The sequence below is a fragment of the Caloenas nicobarica genome, chromosome 2 (genome assembly GCF_036013445.1).
Source record: "Caloenas nicobarica isolate bCalNic1 chromosome 2, bCalNic1.hap1, whole genome shotgun sequence".
Taxonomy (NCBI): Eukaryota; Metazoa; Chordata; class Aves; order Columbiformes; family Columbidae; genus Caloenas; species Caloenas nicobarica.
Window position 1 is genome coordinate 116,147,652 of NC_088246.1, and position 23,691 is coordinate 116,171,342.

The following is a 23,691-nucleotide window of genomic DNA, read 5'->3' on the forward strand; positions in this document are numbered from 1 at the left end:
GCGAAGAGGACGCTGTGGAAAACCCTGATTTTACTGTCTGTATGTGACGTGACAGGTTACCGCTTACGAGAATGGATGCTCTGAGATTCCTCCACAGTCCGTTACAATTATTCAGCCACATACCTCTGAGTGGGGGAGGATCACAAAGCTCCAGCTAAGCCGTGAGTTGGTGAGTGGGGAGGGTGTCACGTCTCAGAATGCCCGCGGCGCTGGGCGTCAGGGCTCACACCTGCCTCAACCCCACTGCTCCGGAGACCCTTCCCATCCCCCGCGCCGTTCCGCACGTCCCGGGGGACTCGATCCGCTCCGCCCAGCGCCCCGCACCGGGGCCGCGTCCCGTCCCGCCCCGGTCGGCGCACGGCAGGCGGGGAGGCGCGGGCAGCCCCCCTGCCTCCTCCGCACCCGGCCCGCCCGCCCACCGCAGCTATAGAGCCGCCCTGGGGCGGCGAGGGCAGAGCCCGGCGCAGGATGGCCGCGGCGCCGGGCTCCCCGCTCCTTTGGGCGCTCTTCCTGCCGCTTCTCAGCCTCTGCTCCGCGCAGCCGGAGCCCCCCGGCTCCCGCGGGATGGGGCTCAGCCTCCACCCGCCCTACTTCAACCTGGCCGCGGCAGCCAGCATCTGGGCGACGGCCACCTGCGGGGAGGCGGCGGGCGGCGGAGGGCGGCCGGAGCTGTACTGCAAGCTGGTGGGGGGGCCGGCCGCCGCCCCCCTGGGCCGCGCCATCCAGGTAACCGGGCTGCCGTGTGGGGTCACGGCGCCGGGACCCCCTTCCCCTCGCACCCCGCTCCCCGTCCTGCACCGCCTCCCCGCGCTGCGGAGCGGCGTGTATGTGTCGGGGGGTGTCCCTTTTGGGTAGTTCCTTCCTCTCCGGAGGCGCCGGCATTATGCTGGAGTGCGTGGTCTCATTTTCTCTAGGGCTTTCTTCTGGCTGGGAGTGTGTCCCGGGCAGAGGAGGGGAGCGTGGACCAGCGGCACCCCACGCAGGGAAGCACTGGGCAGGGTGGAAGAGGGCAGCGGCGCTTCTGCCCGCGCCTCTGCCCGCAGGTGTCCCGGCACCCTCTGGAGACCCCCCCACCCCACCGCTGGGAGCGCCGGCCCCCCTGGCCCCGCTGCCCCAGCCGCTCCCGGTGCCCACGGTGCTGAGGCTGCTCCCGGCAATGCGAGAGCCGCTCGCCCCGCCGGGCGCCCGGAGGTGGCTTAGAGGGTACCCGAGCGGGATTTCGTGGCCTCAGCGCTTGGCCCATGGTCCGCGGTGAGCAGCGGGATGCTGCTGGGGGGAAAGCAGTGAGACTTGTGGGGGAATGCATGGGGACGTACTGCACTGGTGGCCTCCTCACTGGAGATCTGGCGTCTTCCCAGCGGGTGGTGGGAAGAGAGGTCCGGTGTTAGTCAGGGGGTTTTGTGGTATTTTACGGGCTCTACATGTGAGGCTCGTTGTCTATGCCTTGCATTGCTTGTGGGAGGAAGCCAGAGATTCTTTGGGACTTTGATGAGCACACAGGGCAAGGAGGATGATGACAGTCTCCCCTAGCATAGCATAAGATTATTTAGACATGTTTTGTGCCAATCACAAGAAAGACAACAATAGACGACAAAACTTCTAGAAAAGAGTTAATGGAAATATATGTTTCCTTTGGTAGGAACTTGTATTAACTTGTCCGTTAGAGAGTAAGGAAGGAGTAACAAATGCACCAAACTCTGTGATGTACTGCGATAGATGTTCAGTATCGGTTTGATCAGAACTTTGTTAAAGGGGGGACTTTCCTAAAGCTTCAGACCTTCCAAAGTTATTTTATTTGTATTCTCTCTCGGTGGGAGGAGAAGAGAGCCAGAATGAAACTGCAATTTGAAGGGGATTTCGAAAGCTTTAAGGTCCACTATCTGACTCCAGGCAATACAGAAAGAATGCAATTAAATTTTTAGCGTCTTGGAAGAAAGGCTAGTGTTTCAAAGTCTTATGAGGTGTTTGTATGTTTTAATAGTGAAACAACTCTTTTTATCTGGCTTCAGAAGAGGTTGCAATGGATAAGAGAGGTTTTATTCTCATTTTTTAATGGGGACAGATGCTCAAGAGAGGGAGAGAGGACTAAGAAGTTGCAGCATATATAGTCTTTGTCATGTGCCAGAAGGGAGCATGCACCATCACGCAGCCTCCCCTCACAGTTCATCAGGCAGGCACAGCCAGCAGTGTGCCCTGCCCTGAACTCCTCTCTGCCATGCCTCCCTGCCTTACCATGAAATCTCGGTTTACCTTACACCTGTGTAGTGTCATCTGTCACAAAAAGCTCAAAGCGCTTTGGAAATGCTTACAGGCTGAGTATAACACAGTTTAACTAATAGGAAAACTGGATCACAAGTATTACATGCTTAAACTAAGGTTACAAAAAGAGCTTGTGATGATCAGGAAACTGCTTGGTCCTGTGTTTCTAACACACTTCTGAAGTTTAGGCATCCATTCTTCCATATTGAATGCAACACCCATGTTTAAAGTTACCTGAAACAACCATGCCACCAGGTGAACAGCAAGCCAAATAATCTCTCAGCAACACGCTATAGCCCACTGCTGCAGTGGAATCTCATACTAACATGCCTTGGACTATCAGAAATCACAGTATAAAAAAAAGCCAGCCAAAGCAAACGTCAGATAAACATGTCAAGCAAGCAAAACGAAGCCTGTTGTGTGATGCACGTTACCACTGATGGTTTTTGTAATTGTTCCCTTAGTATACTAACATCCAACTCAAAATGAGGCTTTGCGGTATGTAGGAAGAGGCTGGAAAGAGGGGGAGTTTCTCTTGTTAAATATTTGCCTTACAGGTCCTAGGTTAGAGGGCAATTATGGTTCACTCCTGATTCATGTTCCCAGAAGGACTATTGATAGCTCAAGGCACAAGCAAGCATGTTGTGCCTCTTACAGCATTTGTGTAAGTGTGGGTACAGCAGCGTCTCTCTCCAGTTTTAACAAAGCCCCATTGAGATACATAACATGAATACTTCTGTGGTTTACCAGTAGTTGTTGTGGTTCAAGAAGGGTTGGAAAGTCTTTCAAAAGACCAGGGAAATCCAGCCATGGAAAATGCGATAACAGCACAATGTATGTATTATCAAGCCACTCTACCTCACAAGTTCAAAGACACTGCAAATAAGAGAATCTCTTCTTTCATGAAAAATTGGAAAGAAGTGCATTAAACTCTTACAGAAGCTGAGCTTACATGGAAGGATTTAAAATCAGCATAAGTATTCACGTGTTGTTTCTGAAGAGTCTGAGGGAAGGTCATGAGGCTTTTACATAAAGTGATAGGTGTAATAGTCACCGTGTCAGGCCAGTTCAAATTAAAGCAATGCTGTACACTTGAGTCAGTCACTTTTGGGGTCTCTACAAGGCTGGATTGCATCTGTTGCTCTATGAATATAGAAATTGGAAAGAAGGCGTGGAGAGCGATCCTCAGTCTGATGAAGGGAGCAGACAGCTCTGTCGCCAGTGCTATCCGGAACACTGAAAACAGGGCAAGGAGAGGAAGAGCAGTCCGAGCTTAATTTCCACTGCTCTGCCACTGACCTCTCTCATTCAGCTTGTCATTTGGTGGCGTGTCTTTTAATGCAGGCTGTAGTACCTGGCAAATCCAGAAAAGTGTTTGGAGATCGATGGGGTGGACAGTCCCTTCATGGGCAGCTCAACTGAGGCTCTGAAGGTGGTGCTGGACATAGGTTGTGGAAAGCAGTGTGTTTCCCTTATTTAGTGCATTGGCAAGAGGGACAATGACTTAATAAGAACAGTGTTGAGTGAGGAGATGCACTGCAGTGTAAAATATTTCAGCAACTGATAGATAAATGGCATGCCTGGTTTTGTCTGCCCATCTATGCACAGTGGTGTGCAGGTGTGAATTAAAGTTTAGCTACATACCTGTCCTGTCCTGCCAGTGGGCACAGAGCTGCTAGGTATTAAATAGTGAACAAATCCTTCATTGTCGACATTTTCTATAACTGACAGGTGAGACATTTTCATCCCCGAGTGTCTCTGGTCCATGCCAGTGTATTTCAGCAAACTCCTTCATGCGGTTCCAGTTTTCTCCTTCACTTGGGAGAACCAGGGGCAAGGAGGGTAATAAGGTCACCAGCAAATGCACACCTGCCTGCCTGATGAACTGCAGCCAAAATCAAAGTCTCGAGGCTCAGTCTCCTGGAATGGAGATGTGTCTTGGAGCAGCCAGGCTGAGCTCGACGTGCCTGAGATGCTGCCATTGGGAAGCAGGGAGGGCTGCTCTGTCCAATAATGTACTTTCTTTCATTTTTTGTTTTGCTGCCTTATTGGCAGTGTTGCTGGAATGTACTTTAAATAGCTGAAACTCCAGCTGTTGCAATGAAAGTCTTTGAATTATGTGCCTAGAAAGAAAAAGGGTGTATCTTGAGTTCAGATCAAGTGCTCTGCTATAGTGAAATCACATAGGTGCATGTAAGTGTTACGCTTGCATTTAATACTCCCCATTGTTTTCTGCTCATTCAACCTGTTTTTTTGAGGCTGTTTCCAGATCAGAGCTGAAACTGCTGTAGCAGCGTTTCCTGTTTATTTCCAGCCTGATAATTGTGAATGTGAATTCAGATCTGAAGAACATGTTTCACGCACATTATAAAACTATTTAGGGAAGCCTGTATTGTTGTAACATATATATGTCAGAACTCCAAGTATGCATTTATCAGGAAAGATGCTCTGACGTGATGGTAACTGCAATTGTTTGTGCATAGATTGATTTCTCAGTGTATTGATTTTGCAGATAGCAACACGATGTTCTTTGTCATCGCTGTGGAAACTGGCAATGTTGCCTGTAGCTCGCATGGGCTGGTGTGGTGTCTGCTGCGTCAAACTGTATCTGAATGCAGCAGATCCCTGCCGTATTGTAGTTGGGAGGAAAATCAGTCAAAGCATCTTCTCTAACAGAGCTGGAGGAGAATCATATTATAACATGACACCAGACATAGGTAACCAACGTATGTGCTTGAGGATTTAGTAAGTCTCTGAACAGCTCTTTGAATTCTCAAGAGTTAACCCTCAGCCAGGTTGACACCTGCAGTGCTAAATCAGAACAGCTAACAGTAGCCATATCTTCTGGAAACAATGTCGTATTCTGGGCTTTCTGGAAGAGCAGGATGAGGATGGAGGCATTGCTGGAGGCAGATACTGAAATTATTACTACTTATGTGGAAATATTCAGTAAACATCTATGTTTTGTGTTTGAAAGACACAAAATGGTGTATTTGTATCACATGAGAACAATGAAGTAGTTTCCAATCCATTAGTAACTATGGCAGATGTTAAACAAATTCTGCTAGAGATAAGCATCTTAAATTCACCAAGCTTGCAAGACTGTACTCAGCAAGAATGTGAGAGCCCTAGTGCTATTCCTCTAGTAAAAGTGGTCAAGTATGATTGCTCCAGTTATTTTACACTGGTTAGTCTTACAGCAGCGACAAACAAAATAATGGCAGTTTTATGGGATTCTGTTAGTACTTATAAGGTAGGGAAGTACTTCATGCCAGGCAATATCGGTTATGGAAACAACAAAAGATTTGACACATATTTTTGAAGAAAATATGCTTAGCTGATAAAGAGAGTGCTGCAAATATTACTTTATATAAAACATGGGTCCAACACAGTGTCAGAACCTCACAGGCAGAATGGATTAAGCAAGGGTCTGACTGGAGTAACCATTAAGAGGGTACTGCCATTTAATGAAAATGTAATTATTCTATTGGGGTTCTACAAAGATCTGTGTCTGGCACAGTTTAGCATTTTCAATGCTTATCTCCACCCAGTGACTGGAGTAAGAAGTGAATGGGACGCTAAGAAGATGCCTTAGTAACTAATGACAATGTTTCAACACTAATCATAGTAGACAGTAAAATGCAGTTTCTTGAAGATAAAAATAATGCTCATGGGGCAAGCGAAGGTGCCAAATTAAAAGACAATGAAGTTTCCTGAAGTTTATTCATCATTATTGTACAGAAGAGTACAAAGAGCTTTAGAGACTATCAAAGAGAGGTTATCAGGGCATCTCTGGAGAGTGACTTTAGTTGTGGCCTGGAAATTGGGTGGCAACATCTGCAAATGAAGATACAATGGGATTCTTTAAAAGGAAAAATAAAGGGAAAAGTCTATAGGATCCATTGCATTTTCCATGAGTACATATTGTTCAGAAGTCTCTGATTCAGAATGTATTACAATGGCATGAAAAAAATTAAAGCAGTATTATAAAATTGTAACACCAAACTTACAGGCAAGTAACATATAGAGTATGTTTTATGGTTTTATTAATACCAGGCTATGTACATATGTGAATATTCGATGGTCTTTTAGGAGAGTTTGGGATGATTTGTGTGTTAGTCTTAATCCAGTTTTAAGAGTCTTTGTTTCATTAGCTTCCTGCAGATGTGATATAGGTAATTTCACCAAAGTATTAATAAATTCATTAATAAAGAGTTATTCTAGTTTCCTTAAAGAGATTTCTGAAATGTTAGTTTTTAACATAAAATTTAGTGTGTTTCAGGGTATAAGTGTGTATTTTAATTGCTAGGGAAATAATTTATACATTAAAAATTACAGTATTTAAAGAGAGAAACAAAATTTAGCCACATTTTGAGTCAACACTCACGTTCAGAATCTGAATTAATAGCAACACGTTTCTGCATAAGATTTCAGCTAAGACCATCTTTTTAATTTATTGTGTTTCAGGGACAGTTTTGTGATTACTGCAATGCTGCTGATCCCGGTAAAGCTCACCCGATAACCAATGCAATTGATGGCACGGAGCGCTGGTGGCAAAGTCCTCCTCTTTCTATGGGCTTGAAGTACAATGAAGTCAATGTCACTCTAGATCTGGGGCAGGTGAGTGCATGAGCTATTGGGTGAGGTTTGACCATTTTTTGCATTTCTATAGAAACTTTGCAATTGGGAAGGATGTTTGAACTGATGATTTTTAACTTACAACAACGCAGCTTTTTGGTATGGTTTGCATTCTGTATTTCTTCACCAAGTTAACTTTATTAAAGTGATTGTTTTCCTTTGGGAATTTTGATGATTTGGGCTCTTGCCACTGGCATCACACAGATTTAATGACTGCCTGCTTTCTTGCACAGACACTGTAACTCGTTAACCTGAGGTTACAGAGGGGACTGCTCTGTTGAAACTAGGGCTCTATCTTCCATTTCATATTCTCCTTTTCCATGGGCACAGAGAGAGAGAGAGAGAGAGAAAGAAGTTTCATGGTTTCTTACCATGCACACATTTTGAGAATACTGTTTGGAGTCTGCTTTTGCCTTAGGGGTCCTTCTGGTTTCTCAATCATCCAGCCAGATCTGCAAGATAGACAGGAAAATACTGATGACATGATCTAAAAAGGAAAGGACAGGAAAACTAGTGTAATATGAATTAGTACTGTGACAGTAACATGAACACCCGTATTTCCTCTGCAGGCGATAGTCAAGTAGCCAACTGTATCTGTATTTTAAGTCACAGAGACGGATTCTCAGCTGCCATAATTGGGCACTGGTCCAGTGAAATTAGTTACACTCAGCAAGTTCATGCCAGCTGAAAATATAAAACTATAAATATGGTTGGGGGCTGCAAAATATATGTATACATATGCATATATATTTTGGACAGTAGTAACTGTTCATTGACGGATTATATAGGACAGGATTTTTCAAATGGGCGTTCGATTTTGTTGACAGCAAGGGGATGAATAACTAAGGAAAAATGTTTCGCTGAGACTTAGCTGCCCTTTTGTTGGGGATTCAGGTGCAAATTATTTTACGTCTTCTGTTACATGAGGTTTTAATGCTCCTGTCCCTCACATGACTGGAATGGTTCTTGTTTTGAGGATATCTTAATTCAGTGTTTTTGGATTCAGTATAGCAGCAGTGCAGAAAGGCCAGACAACTTGAGATAGAGAATATCAGTAAACTAAACTGCTGTGATTTTTGAATTTGCACTTCTATTAATTGATGATATGCCTGTTTTCTTGGTTGCTTTTTTCCACCATACCATGAAAGAAGGGAGAGCTAGGTAGAAGCTGATGAATTTTTAGACCACAGTTCCCACATTGGCTGAGGACACCACCTCTTGAGTTGTATTGCTCTTTCTGTTCCACTGTACAGTTGAGGAGTGTTGCAGCCTCTGGTGCTTTGTGCTCCTGTGAAGTGAGATGCTCAGTCATTCTTTCCCAGCAAACTGTAGGGAAGTGTGTCTTTCAGGCTGGGCATACAGAGCAGGGACACTGAATGCAGAGGAGGGTGCTGTGGGAAGGCAATCACCTCCCAGTAAAGCAGACCTTAGCTTCTGAACTACTTGCATCCATCGTGGTCTCTGCAAGACTCAGGATTAGGTTGCAGGCTATAATTTGTCTTATGGTGTAGTCCAGCATATTTGTGACCAACACTTTACGTCATAATTATTCATTTGGGTAGCACATTGCTCCATCCAAAACTTCTATTCCCACTGTGTACTTGTTAGCTTCTTTGGAGGATCTGCTGACGGACACTTTATCCTTTTTTATGTTGAGTGAACTTCTGAGAAACCTCCTTCCTTCAGAGGAAGGATATGAACTGAGTTCCTCCTTCTTATGGGACTCCTTGGAGAGCAACTACTATGTGCTAAAATTCTTGTAAATTCTTGTAGTTACTAAAGGATTTCTCAGCGGGAAGCTGTGTTTCTCTTTACTCTGTTAGCACTTGGAAAGGCAAATCTGAGCTTACTTGGAAGTGAGGGAAACCCAAGACAAAGGTCAAAATGACTGCAGGTCTTGTGATTAGGAAGGGATAATTTTAGTTGGCAAATGGATGAGTGTTTAGTAGGATTCATGTGATGTTTGTTTGTTTGTTTTTCATGGACATTATCTCACATCTGCATTCAGTCAGTTAAACCTTAATCTCAGGATTTGTTTCAACTTGAGATTCAGTTTTGACATCTTGCCTAATATTCTCACACCTCGAATTTGTACAGTAATGCACAATACTAATAGTGAAGAAGAAAATTAAATACTGTGACACAGTAAGTCTACTTCAGCAAACAGGTAAACCCCAATTCACCTTACCTTATTTCAGGGTCCTAAAAATTAAGAGCTTAGTGTGTGTTAGTCATGCAGACTTTCTCAGTAGTTGACAGAGACAGAAATTTTCAGACTGCAATTTCCCCTCAAGTTAGCTGCAATGAAGGTTTTGGCTTTTAAGGAAAAATAAATGTTCTTAAAGTCCAATGTGTGCCTATATATCTTGCAGAACCACAGGCTGCAATATTGAAAAGATAGCAGGGATGTAGTTTTCCTCACTGAGTGGTTGTCCCGTTCTTTATTTTGACACGAGGCACCTTTCTTTACAAACAAAATATGGAAATGTTTTTGCATGTGCAAAACATGACAAAGAGTAAGATACATATCCATGCAGGGAAGTAATGACTGAGTTGTAAGTTGGTCATCAAACATTCACAATTAGAGGAAGCAAAACTTAGTGCAACGTCAAAAGCTTTTAAATTACTGCGCTTCTGCCATTATATCTTTAAGACTGAGAGTAGTGTCCCAGCAGAGCCTTTCAACATGGTCTAAAGACAATATTTAATTGAATGGTTGCACCATGATGGAAGTTTGAGCACTCACTACCCTGTAGTTGGAACAGAACACCCACCTGCTGCTGCTTCTGTTTCACAAAGGCTAGGGGTGATTTTGAATGTCAAAATCCCATCAGGATGTTAAATCTTTCTGCCAGCAAAATGCTCATTTTGCTGTACTTTGTAATGACAGAAAAAGTAAAACCCTTAAAGCAAAAGCCCTGCTTTAGTTCCCTTTCTGACTTTCTGTACTGTGGTTAAAATTCTAATCAATCACAGTCCTTCTGAATAATAATTTTAATGTTGATCCCTGAGGCACTCTCTCCATCCCGTTAACATATGTGCTTATACTGTGGCTATTCCTGACTTGTTTAAAATGCTTGGATCAAATGAAGTCTCATTTATTCCTTTAATTGGTCCTGATTTTCCCGACATAGTTTTCGACATATTTTAAACTTCTGAATCCAGAATGTCTGACTGAAGTTCATTGCCCTTTCCCTGACTCTTTGGATTGCCTAATTTTAGCAGGTGTGCCCTCATCTTCGATTTGCTTAATGCTCAGCACGTTTTATAGTAATATCCCCCCAAGGTATTTTTCTGAACTCCGTCTTCAGAAGAAGTTGAAGGTTTAGGATAGCCTGATAGTATATGATGAGAAAGAAATGTCTAACTGTTGCACTTCAAAAAGTGTAGTCCACAAATTTTATTGTTGCTTTTAGTTATGCGTCATTTTTTACTGTGCTTTTGTGGCAATAATATAGTGCTGAAAGACTCAGGCTCGCTGAAGTCTTGCACACTAGTATGTTGAATAGTTTTTATGTAGCAATATTATTAGTCACTGTTGTAAATTAAAGGCACACAGTGGAATGTAATGTCCAAATTAGCACTTTCATTAAGGAGAGAGGGAAACTCAACCATAAATTTAAGATAACAGAGATGGCCTGTTTAGGACTTTATGCTTTTATGTTATCTGCTAATTAAAGCCTGTAAACATTTTGTAAAAAAGTCTTGCACTTTGGCATATCTTCTGAGTTGCTTTGATATGGTAGCTATTTCTTATGGGTTTAATTTTTATATTGGATAGCAATCCTTTATGTCCATAGCTTTATAAATAATATTTGTCGTTGGGAATATTAATCAGCCTTAGCTAATTGTTGTTATTAAAAACAATTGTTCTTAACTTACGAAAGATTGAAATAATTTCTTAAAATGCGTCTGAAGTTACAGTTAATTTAACTGTGATTCTGGAAAAATTAAATGGCCTGTAGGCCCTTCTCCTGTAGGGAGAAACCGTCAAGGTGGTGGGAGATTTATCACAAGCTTCCAAAAATAGTCATTGCATTCACCGTGCTTGACTACTGAAGACTTTATATTACTGCTGATCCTGAAATTAGACCCAGCTCTAGTGTGGAATTGTGTAACCTCTATGACAACAACGAGAAGTCCAACAAATTAGGACATGAGAACCAGTGCATACAGCTTCTGCAGTCGTACAGAACTGCCCCAGCAGTGAGGCAAAGCCTCTGGAACCCCTGCACAGCTCCGCCTGTGCAGTGACACTGACTCCTACTCTGCTGCTTTGGTTCACACTGGGGAGAAAAGGGGCTTTTAGGGCTTGGAAGGGTACAATATTGTCCGTGCAGTACCCAAAAATAGGGATGCCAACAGCACAGAGAATCTTGCGTTACTTCATATTAGAGAACTCTGGTTCTGGGTATATCAGTTTGTGCAGGAAGCTGATTTGGGATGATGCCACAAAACGCTGTCCTTTGAAGTTAGTTGATTTTGGCTCATACCGCAATACGGTGAATCTACTCGTGAACTCTAGATTAACACAACTTCAGCTAATCAAGTAGCAGCTGTCTGATAGAAGTTTCTAAAATTCGTATCAGGTAACACACACTCCATTTATTCCTTGGTCACACTACAAGCAGCTCATACTGAGCTGGCTTGCCAGCCTTAATCAGGGAAATACCCTAAATACAGCCTTTCTTGTTCATATATTGTCCTTTAAGATGTAGTCAATGTGTTGTGTTTTCTTAAAACTTTAATTAAAGACCTTTTGAATGGCTCAGCATTTTTTTTGTTATGTTTGCGTGAATAGATCTATGTCATTGGCTTTAAAACGTGGTTTTGGTGCTGATTTGGTATTATTCTCAAAACACAAAGGAAAAAATCTTGCAAGTCTTGCTGTCCTTCACTTTCCTGACACTGTCTTCTTCTGGTTCTTCTTCAGCATCCCTTTAGGAAGGTCTTCGTTCCCACTTATTGATCTCACTTCCCTCTATATCTGTACTTCTGCTTCTCCCAGCTCCCTTTCCATGCTCATTCCTACACATTACTTTCATTTTGTGATATGTTGTTCTAAATACCTCACTTTCAACTGAATATAGTAAAAGCAGGACCTCTGCTGATAGCTTTCAACCCTCTGCACTTTCTTGTGTTGCCTTCCAGAGCTGACAGTACTACTGTGTTCTTTCTACTTTGGACTGCAGCCCTCATAAGGGGACGTTTATCTCCTGGACAACTGAGGTCTGAATCATACAAATCCTTTCCCTTATGAATAGCTTCAATGTTCCGTGAAGAAATAGGCCATATGTAAGAAATAATTATGAACATTGAGTTGGTCTTTATCCAGATCCCAATGGAAAAGTGGCTGCATGAGACATTTCAGGATAGTAACTGACAATCATTGATGTATTTGCCTGCAGCCTTGGCAAAAAGACCAAGGACCAATTGAACCTGGACAATGGACTACCTTTTCATTTCTGGAAATGTTTCTTCTTTCCAGAACAGTGACTGTGAAGTGTGGAGAGCTTCTCCCTTCTGGTCCTGCCTGTTGACTGTGATAGAGATAAGACTTAACATCTCCAGACATGTCAATGAGGCATATTCACAGGCACTGACTTACAAATGTTGCAGAATGGAATGTTAGCTCTGTTTTGGTTTAGCAACAATTTAGGATTTATTAAGGTAGATCACAAGTGTAATATATGATCTCTGATAATGCTTAGTCAGCACTTGATTAACAAAATGATTTAAAACAAATCAATGGGATTTGTTAGAATTAAAACTGACTATGTTACGGATTTGATGATGTCAAGGGTCACACCGTACTTAAAAAGGAGAGAATTAAATCACTTACATATAGAAACACACACACACACACACACACAAAGGTATATGGTTAAAAGCTTACGTACAAATCTTTAAACAGACGCGTACTCGCACGTATTAATCCATGAATATTTGAATATATTTACACTAATCTATAGCTTAGTGCATATGTATGTGGAATATATTTGGAGGTATACCTATACAATTTTCCTCTCAAGTTAAGCGAATTGCTCACTTTAATGCATTCTGGAGCAGGTGCTAAGCACAATTCACATTTCCTTGGTACCCACTCCTGCATCGGTCCATGTCTGAGAAGTTTAGCTTAGATACTGAATGATCATCAGATTTCTGCCTCTTTCTCCCTTTTTTTTTACTAACTTATCCAGCAAGCAGAGAAAGGTTGCGTGTCTGATAATGCAGGGAATCTTTTGCAGAGATCCTTCAGTGCAGGGACCTCACTATCTTCTGCATAATGTGCAATGACAACCCCAGTGACAGTGGCAGTATTCGAAATAATGTCAGAAGCCTAGAAAAACAGTCTGAAAAGTCTGAAGCCTAGAAAAACGTGTTGAAGGAAGTTTTGGTGCTGTAGCTATATCTGCTAACAGTTTGAGGAAATACTATTGTGTTGGAAACAGCTGTTCTCTGTACTTCTGCAATTCAGATTACATGAAGAATGTTGTTGGTATCTCTTTGAACACATCTTGAGATATACAGGATGACTCAGATAGATGATCTACCTGGCTCTAGTTGTGTTCTTGGTGTTACCACACTACAGGAATTTTTATTCTTCATGAGCCAAAAAGGGAGAACAATCCTTTGCTACGTGTGTGGCACACAGCATAATGCTTGCTCAGGACATAATGTGTTTTTCTTTTCTACTAGTTTATGTCCTGCATTTAACTAAGAAGTAATTCCAATATTTTACTATTCTGTATTGAGTTGGTAGTGGTAGGAATGGAGGAAAATACACTGTACTTTTGTATATGCACGTCTTTCTTCCATTTGCATACGTATTTCAGGATTCAAACAAATCTTGGAAATTCCTCTATTTAAAGAGCTGTTTAGAATTTTAAGGAGAAAATGGAGAAAAGGTTTTTAATGGCTATTGTAATTTTTCGAATTCTCATGAGAATGCAATGGGTTGTAGAAAGTTTTCTGTCTGTTGGGTTAAAACAAGTAGTATGCATGGTGTTCATGAATGTTATATCATCAACAATAATGGTATAGTGTGATTCTAATTCAATTTAAATGAGCTCTTTTAAGACAGTCTTAAATTCACCTGTAAGGGCTTTTATAGAAGTGTTTCCTTCCTTATAATGTAATATCGGTAATTCCTAACACTGAATTATAATTTTCCGTTCTCAGTTGAACAAGTCATTTTGCCCATCCTAGTGGCTGATTTTTAAAAAATTTATCCAGGCTTTCATAAACCTTCAAGGCCACTGCCTGCAAGAACATTTCAAATCTGAACAAGCTTAAGTGAACAGGAAAAGGTCACATCAATATGGAACTGGTGAAGTTCCAGCTGTTGACAATCCATTAGGTTTGACCCGTGCTGCTAGATTACAGCAGGATATGGTGTTGGGATGTTTACAGGAATACATCCTCTTTCAAGCATGCGTTTCCAGAGTGGATTGTTTCCGTTACTGGAAACAAAATACTGTTTCTACTTTTAAACTTAATTCTTTATTCATATAAGAAAACTGTCAGAATTTTGATTAAGCTGTATTTCAGATTTTTTGGTGATTTTTAAATTGTCATATGACTACACAAAACCAGCAGTTATTTTTAATGTTTACTTACATTTTTAACGCTCCTTTTGAAAAATTGTTGTTTTTTTAATGAAAGAAACTTGACTTAAAAGCAACCAAATAAACCTTTTTTTTTTTAAATGAAGAAATTCACTTCCTTTTTTCCCCAAACTGAATGACTGAAGAAAAACGCTGTTTTGAGTTTATTATGCCTTTCTTCAGAGTGGGTCTTATTTCTGTCAGTACAATAGCATCAAGATTTAAATTAGTGAAATGTCATCTCAGAATATGTGATTAAAGTTGGGTTTAATGCTTGCTTTTATGGGTCTTATGTCAGCAAGATTACTCCTCCATCTTTACCTGGAATTTATTTTGCAAGCCAAGGATTGTTTTTCTTCCATTGTTGCCTCATCAGATCTGGAGAGAGGCCGTTCTTCTACTTAGTCAATATTCAGTCACAGTGATCATTCTGCATCCTTGATCCAGGTCAGAGCCAAATCATTGGCATTCGTGTGAAGTCAGAAGCAGGACATACGGTGGGGTTGGTGACTAAGGTTTAGTGATATATTGTCATGAACTGATACTAATTTAATTTTTATCAAGACCTATCCCTTTCCCCTTTCTGAATGTGACTGTACAAACCTGAGCAGTATTTTAAACTATGAGATGTTAGAGAGCTGCATGCAAATTGAAGGTTTTCATATGCAAGAGAAGATTGAAGTTGCCATACAGTTTTTCTTTCATTTTGTGGTTTGCATGGAAGTATGCAAAGTGTGGTAATGGGAGACAATTCTTGCACTGACAGGCTTGATAGAGAAGCATGTTGTGGGGTTCCTAATATAGCACATATGTTGGACTGTACTTCAGCTTCACACACATTGAGTAGTCGTAGGCTTAAGCAAATTCCGCAGCTGCATAGCAGAAGTGGCGTGCAGGTGTTTGGTGGATGGCACGTGCTGATTCAGCTGTTTTACTGTTGTGTACTTTCATTTTGGCCACTTTATCCTCTATATTCTTATGAAAGGTTATAGACCAGGGTGACGCTGATGTAGAAGTGAGTATGTCTCATATTTCTTCAGCAGAGTGGAAGTACAGAGGAAATGGAATTCACTGCTACTATTTTGCTCATGCTTATGAGAAGGTATCACCTGTTAAGAGACAAGACGAGACTGGCTGTGTCAGCACTTTAAAATAGCATCTGCATGAAATAATATAATAACTGTATATAATAGCTGAAGCAGAGGTCATCTACTTCTTTGGAGAGTAGGTAGAAGGTCATCGTTGTAATGATTCCACAATGTGACTACAATCAATGGGGCCTTGGAGAAGGCAGGCCCTCTCTGTATGCTTCTTTTGTTTCCTCTTGAGCTTTCTAAACCATTTGCCTTGATGAAATTTGTATGAATCAACACACAGAGTGCTATCCACACTTGCTAACATGCATGTAAGGATGGGAGTCCCAACGACCTTAAAACATAGGGGAAGCAAGACTAGTAATGGGTAAGCAGTTGCCTGCCCAGTGCAAACTTGTTTTGAACAGGACAATGGCCCTTGAGAGAGTCAGCTGACCAAAAGCAAGAACATGAAGCACTGTTTTTTCAGGAATTTCAGAATTCTTCTGCTTTCCTGGGAGGATACCAGTCTTTGCATTGAATGGCCATACTGGATCACATGTAATGTCCACTTGGCTAATATCCCTGCTCTGAAACTTGCCAGTCAAGTAGCAGAAATTACTTAGGCAAAGAGTATCAGAAACTCGGTAAGAGCAAATCTTGCCACAGTTCCCAAACTACTTACCTATTTCTGACAATCAGTGAAGAGACTTTCTGTCAGTAATTTAAGGGCATTACTCCACCTTTGCAGTCATTGTGCATAGTTCTGTCATGGTTCTGTCAATAGAATTGCTGCCACTCACTTTGCTTGATACTGTTGTCTAGTAAGTCATTTTGTATACGTAGATACTGTCTGGCTATTTAGGTACCTAATTTAGTATGACAGGAGAGGAGTTGGTGCTTGTCAGGGTAAACTCTGACACTGACACGAAAGGTTATTTTTTCCCCAGTTATTTCTCCACTGACCTAGGTAAGCAACATTCAGCAAATCAGCAGTTTCTGAAATAGGTTTCAAGGTATGACACCTGCTGCAGTGATGCCTTGGTATGTATAGAACAGATGATTGCCCTGGATAGTTGTACATACTGCATTAAATGAATGGACAATGAAAAAGTTTCAGTTTTTTTCTTCTTGGACATGAGGTATTATCATGAGTACATGCTCCATGAAGTCTCTGAATTCTTCCCATTTCTCCATAAGAAGGTTTTACTTTCTTCTGTGAATACTTTTCATATTCAGAAGTTGATGTCTGAAATAGATGTGTGAAGACTGAGGCTGCATGTAGCCATATGACTGCAACATGTGTGAAGCCATGGGACTGGCATGTGCAGTGCTGGTTAGGGACACATATTTCCAAATATCTGCTCCACTGTGGTGTTCACCATTTGCATCTGGCTCTTGGTGGCTCCAGCTGGTGTGACAGCTAATGAATTGGTCCTAGCTGGCAGCTGAATGGGCCAGGCATGGCAACAGATGCTGTTCCCAGTTTGTGGTTGGGAGCTTGTATACACTTGTGGTTTGGAGTCTAACAACCTGTGTATTAGCTTCAGGGTTATGACATTTGTGATGTTTGAGAAAAGATAAACTGCATGGGTGTATTTGATATGAGGGCTCTGGCAGCAGTTACTTGACAGACTGTTGACTGTAACTCCCTGCCTCCACCACCAAAGGAAGAATCTCTTGGAAGCAGATGGTTCTGAATTGAGGCTGTTGAGTGGGAAATTCCAGTACGGCTTCACTTGAATATTGACTGTACCTCAGTATCAGATCACTTTTATTTACAACTCGTATCCATACTGTGGTTTTTTAAATTCTAAATGACCCTTAGAATCAACAGCTCTTTGAGCTGTTTCAGACAATGAATAAGCTACCAGTCATAAGAATCTCTTCCATACTTGATACCCACAAAACTCTGGGGTGGCTTGCTTCTGTTACTTGGAAAGTCTGTCAAATGGCAAAATGATATAAATGATAGAAATATTCCTAAAGTGAGGGAATAAGTGGCTTAAATTACCATAAAACACAGCTAAAGGAGTCCCAGTGTAAAGAGTGTGTGCATTTTCTCTTACGCCATTGTGATTTTTCTTGGCTACAAGCATGATTACATGGTTGGAATGCAACACAGATGTACCAGGATGCTGCAAAAGTATCTTGGTTAAATGATGTGTCATGATGCTAACTTTTCAAGGTTAGGAACTATACCCTTAACACACTCAAGCAATCAGTCATGTGCAAAACAGAGCTGTTCTAAAATGTATGAGATGGCATTTAACACAGTCCTATTGCAGCTTTCTTAATGTATTGGAGCACATTGCTGGGTGGGGTAGCCAGGTGAGAATCCGGCCTATTATCTTAACGGGAATGGAATTGTAGAGGATAACCTTATCACTGTACACTAAAGAAAAGGTGTTTATTTGCATTGGGTTTAGTATGGCAGTAATTTTTTAAAGTTCAGAAAACTCCTGATATGATCTATGTATATTCTGTCACCAGCTCTTCCATGTTGCCTACATCCTTATCAAGTTTGCAAATTCTCCTCGTCCAGATCTCTGGATCTTAGAAAGATCAGTGGACTTTGGAAGAACTTACACCCCCTGGCAATATTTTGCTCGTGAGTATCAATCCTTGTGTCACTGCTCTTTTGTGGACAGGTTTTGTTAATCATTCGCCCAATAGCAGGAAAATCAGATCATGGGTCTCACTAAAGATTTCAACTGCTGTGATGACAGTGAAAGTCAAATACATTTCTCTTGTCTTAGTTATCCACAATGAACTGGCGATGAGAGTGTCACTAAAAATGAGTATGATATTTTGAAAGTGTAACTCAGCACATGCATATTTCTCAGTCTGTTGGGAATTTTAGTTTCGTTTGGTTTGTCTTTGTTTTGAGTATGTTAGAACTACAGTGTCCTTCATCCCATGGGACCCTGGACTTCCTCACAAAAATCAAAGGCAAATACAAATGCAAAATCTTGGAGGACATATGTAGCTTTTTTGTGACAATATGAGAAATATTGTGCCATGTCTTGTCAGGCACCACTGAATGAATGCCTCAGTTGATGAGGACTGGGTTAGGGAGCAATTAAGCAATCTGGACATCCATAAATCCATGGGTCCAGATGGGATGCACCCGCGGGTACTGAGGGAGCTGGCTGAAGTCATTGCTGGACCGCTCTCCATCATCTTTGCCAAGTCTTGGGAAACGGGAGAGGTGCCTGAGGACTGGAGGAAAGCAAATGTCACTCCGGTCTTCAAAAAGGGCAAGAAGGAGGACCCGGGCAACTATAGACCGGTCAGCCTCACCTCCATCCCTGGGAAAGTGATGGAACACCTTATCCTTGGTGCCATCTTAAGACATATCAAGGATAAGAGGGTCATCAGGGACAGTCAACATGGCTTCACCAAGGGGAAGTCGTGTTTGACCAGCCTCATAGCCTTTTATGAAGACGTAACAAGGTGGATTGACGATGGCAGAGCAGTGGATGTGGTCTACCTTGACTTCAGCAAAGCATTTGACACCGTCTCCCACAGCATCCTCACGGCAAAACTGAGGAAGTGTGGACTGGATGATCGGGTAGTGAGGTGGACTGCAAACTGGCTGAAGGAGAGAAGCCAGAGAGTTGTGATCAATGGGGCGGAGTCTGGTTGGAGGCCTGTATCTAGTGGAGTGCCTCAAGGGTCAGTTCTGGGACCAATACTGTTCAATATATTCATCAATGACTTGGATGAGGGAATTGAGTGTACTATCAGCAAGTTTGCTGATGACACCAAGCTGGGAGGAGTGGCTGACACGCCAGAGGGCTGTGCTGCCATCCAGCGAGATCTGGACAGGCTAGAGAGTTGGACGGGGAAAAATTTAATGAAATATAACAAGGGGAAATGTAGAGTCTTGCATCTGGGCAGGAACAACCCCAGGTTCCAGTACAGGTTGGGGAATGACCTGTTGGAGAGCAGTGTAGGGGAAAGGGACCTGGGGGTCCTGGTGGACAGCAGGATGACCATGAGCCAGCACTGTGCCCTTGTGGCCAAGAAGGCCAATGGCATCCTGGGGTGTATTAGAAGGGGGGTGGTTAGTAGGTCCAGAGAGGTTCTCCTTCCCCTCTACTCTGCCCTGGTGAGACCTCATCTGGAATATTGTGTCCAGTTCTGGGCCCCTCAGTTCAAGAAGGACAGGGAACTGCTGGAGAGAGTCCAGCGCAGGGCAACGAAGATGATTAAGGGAGTGGAGCATCTCCCTTATGAGGAAAGGCTGAGGGAGCTGGGTGTCTTTAGCTTGGAGAATAGGAGACTGAGGGGTGACCTTATTAATGTTTATAAATATATAAAGGGTGGGTGTCACGAGGATGGAGCCAGGCTCTTCTCGGTGACAACCAACAGTAAGACAAGGGGTAATGGGTTCAAGCTGGAACACAAGAGGTTCCACTTAAATGTGAGAAGAAACTTCTTCTCAGTGAGGGTGATGGAACACTGGAACAGGCTGCCCAGGGGGGTTGTGGATTCTCCTTCTCTGGAGACATTCAAAACCCGCCTGGACGCCTTCCTGTGTAACCTCACCTAGGTGTTCCTGCTCTGGCAGGGGGATTGGACTAGATGATCTTTCGAGGTCCCTTCCAATCCCTAACATTCTGTGATTCTGTGATTGCTGAGGACAAGAAATAATTTGTTTTTAGGAATTTCTGTTTTTCTGTGCTGAGCGGTACAATCACTGGTTATTATTCAATTACAGGGGAGAATTTACCGAAAAGCAAAAGAGATACTTCGTAGTTAATTTAAATTAAAACAATAATGTTTATTTTCACACATAAAAATAATTTTGTTCTCACTTGACTAGACTCCAAAGCAGATTGCTTGCAGCGCTTTGGAAAGGAAGCTAACCTTCCAGTGAGGAGGGACAGTGATGTCCTGTGCACCACAGAGTACTCTCGCATTCTGCCTCTTGAAAATGGAGAGGTAAGTGCTGGTAGGAAAGTGATGTGTAATGCTGGAAGGAAGCAGCATTTGTTTCAGAAGTTTGCTGTTTCAATAAAAACCTAGAACTGGAAGCAATTTTTCAGCTATGGCTGCTTGAAGCTACATTAATAAGTCCATAACCAAGCACTTGAGTAGCTGGTGAGATTTCTGGAGGGTGAGCTGGCTCCTCCTAATTTTCACCGTCCCCTGTGGGGGTAGGGGCTGCTCAGAGCCACCTGTGTTGACTTTTATCATGCTTTAGGTACCTCACAAACCATATGCATTTGAAGGTGCTAACCTCATTTTCTGAACATTTCCAACATACAGAGCAGACTTTACTGCATCAGAATTGCTCATGGGCATAAAGCTGTGGAAGCAGATATTTACCATTCAAGAATAAATAGCTATTTAAGAAAAGAATATATAAAATGCTACACATTTATAATACAATACATGTGTTTGGAAGACATTGCTCTGATCTTAGCTGTTGTTCCCTGCTAGACTTGTGTTCTTGTGTGGCTTGTGTTCTTCGAATAAGTGTTAAACTCCTGGCTGTGCTGATGGCTCCTGCTGACTTTCTCCTTTTACACCTGAAGTGGTTAAAGTCCAGATCTGATCTCCTCAAGAATTAGCCAGAATTTTGAGCATATGGCTCTGGGGTTGTAGTTTCATATTAAAGTAGAATTTGTTTATTAACATATCTGTAAAATTTTCTGATAAAATATTGCAAAAAATTTCCCTAGAAGAACACTGCTGTTGCCATCCCTTACTACATGTTGTATGACTTTTCCTGAAGGAATTGTGCTGCAATCAGAGCCATCACCATTCCCTTGTTACCTGCTTCAGAGTATAGGAGATGTTTGAAAATAGAAATCTGTTATCTGGTTGGTTATAAATAAATGAAAGTCTCTCACTAAGTCCTGTATATGCATACTGGATTTTTCATTTAATAGAGATTCATTATTGCTAAGCTGCTGGCATCTGTTTCTTTAAAAAATAAAAAAGTACCAGAGCCCTTGTTTTGGAAGTCAGATAAACCTGCTTTCATGTGAGGGGATTTTCTAAAGCAACACTGTGTACTTTCTTCCAAAAGACCATTAATATGCTCCCAGGCACTGGACCTGGTAACAATAATATTTTCCAGGAATGTTTGCGCCTTAATACAAAAATAAATGTGCTTTGGGAAACAGCCAAAATCCGATGTTTTTACTCAGGCAAAACTCCCATTGACACTATCAACTGTTAGTGTAACTATTTGCAACTATTCCTATTGTACTTTTTGTGTGTTATATCTACTGTTTTCAAAACAGATAGAGATACTTTTTTTTCCTATGTACCATATGGGTAATGAGAATTCAGGAGAGTCCAAGACTAACAACACTATTTTTCCCAATATCCTGGCTTCAGTATGAAATGTGTATTTGTTACTGCAAATATGCTCAGAAACAATAATAAGTTTTTGGATTCTTTTATTAATTTTTCTCTGTGCTACTACTAACAGTTGCAGTTGATATATTTTAACAAAAATGTGCTTACTTCTTTTTCAGATTGTAGTATCTTTGGTAAACGGACGCCCAGGAGCAAAAAACTTCACTTACTCCCCTAGTCTTCGAGAATTCACAAAAGCAACAAATATCCGCCTTCATTTTCTCAGAACTAATACACTTCTTGGACACTTGATATCAAAAGCTCAACGAGACCCCACTGTAACCCGTAGAGTAAGTACTGTTTTCACCCAGATATGCTTGACAATTGTATTCAACCTGTTAGAGACCAAAAAATTATCTGCATGTTTTTTCACTATCAAATTTTACAGTGACCCACCTTTAAATCCCCATATTTTCTCCAGATTCGTTTGAAACAAGAAGGTAACTCAGCCAGCACAGATTTATGGAGGGGAAGTAATAATTAATGATTTTGTTACAGACTGTCTTCTTTCCCTGTTTTTGAATATGGAAGGAAGTTGAGTGCATCATAGGAGCTATAAGGAGCCAAAGCGGAAATCTTCTAACCTATCTTATGTAGGGCTGAGGAACTAAATCTCTTCAGTTTTATTTGACACTATTTTCTCCCCTATTTATTCAAAGAAAGATTTGCAGGAAACAGTACCTGAGTTCTGAAGGAGCAGGAATCAAAGGGCATACTTGAAAGTTACTGTCTTTCCACGAATCATTTGAGATGCCTAATTGTTTTCAGTGGATTTTGGACTATCCAAGAGCTTGAAAACCAAATCCCACTCCCACTCAGTGGGGAAATGTAAGGAAAATGATCTCTTTCGATGGAACACCACATGGAAATTCATATACTTAGAGAGACTCAGGCTTCATATTGTATTGTTTTTAACCTTTTCATTTAAAATGAAGATTCGGTAACAATTGGAGGAAACCCTGGGGTGAGGCACTGCACAAATGTGTGTGAGAGTTTCTGCATCAAAAAATATAAAACTATTCTAGTTACTTGATAGCACTCCCATTAAATAACTTTGTTGTCTTAAGTAAATTTTCAGATGTTGCTCACAGGCAGATGTAAATGCTGTATTCGTTGTACTCAACAAGCAGCACAGCTTTAGTGTAAGGAACTTCTGATGTTATCATAACCATGGTATGTAGGATAGATGAATGAAAAGTTGAGTGTTTTATTAAGATTTAATACTCTTAAGGAAAATCTTTGTGTTATTATAGAAACAGATGAAAACCAGACCAATTCTGTTCTCTTTTTCAAGTAACTACCTGGCTTCCCCTGTTAATGGTTTGGGTTCATGGCACATCTAATTATATAGAGCATATTGTATGTCTGTACTGTGGCCATTTGGCCTATTAATCATTTGTCTTATTGCTAATTTGACTTATTAGTGACCAGTGACAGTACAATCACTGTTAGTAGTAAAGCATAGCTCTGCAAGGCTGTATGAAACTATAGACCGGGTTGTGAAGACTCATACACAAAAACGGTCAAATATGTTTTCAACTGTGCTGAAAACACTGAAAGCCTAGGTTTTACTTACAGTATGAAAACAGTGTGCACAGTTAGAAATTAATGTGTGTGTTTGAATAGAGAGAGTTCAGAAGGCAAAAAATATTTCCTAGTCTGTATATCCCAGCTGCTGTTCTTCACCTGCCTAGAGCAAAGAGAACTAATTGGAAAAACTCTGTGCCTTGGGGAAG

The 23,691-nt window shown here is 41.7% G+C and overlaps 1 protein-coding gene across 1 annotated transcript in view; it reads left to right on the plus strand.

The window, feature by feature from the left end:
• The first annotated feature begins 458 nt into the window (after nt 1–458).
• Nucleotides 459–23,691, plus strand: part of LAMA3 (laminin subunit alpha 3) — a 117,067-nt gene continuing 93,834 nt past the window's right edge. The window contains exons 1-5 of the mRNA XM_065627294.1: nt 459–726; nt 6,727–6,879; nt 18,071–18,188; nt 20,409–20,527; nt 22,075–22,245. Coding sequence (XP_065483366.1) covers nt 469–726; nt 6,727–6,879; nt 18,071–18,188; nt 20,409–20,527; nt 22,075–22,245 — 819 coding nt within the window. The 5' untranslated portion in view covers nt 459–468. The remainder of the gene's footprint in view (nt 727–6,726; nt 6,880–18,070; nt 18,189–20,408; nt 20,528–22,074; nt 22,246–23,691) is intronic.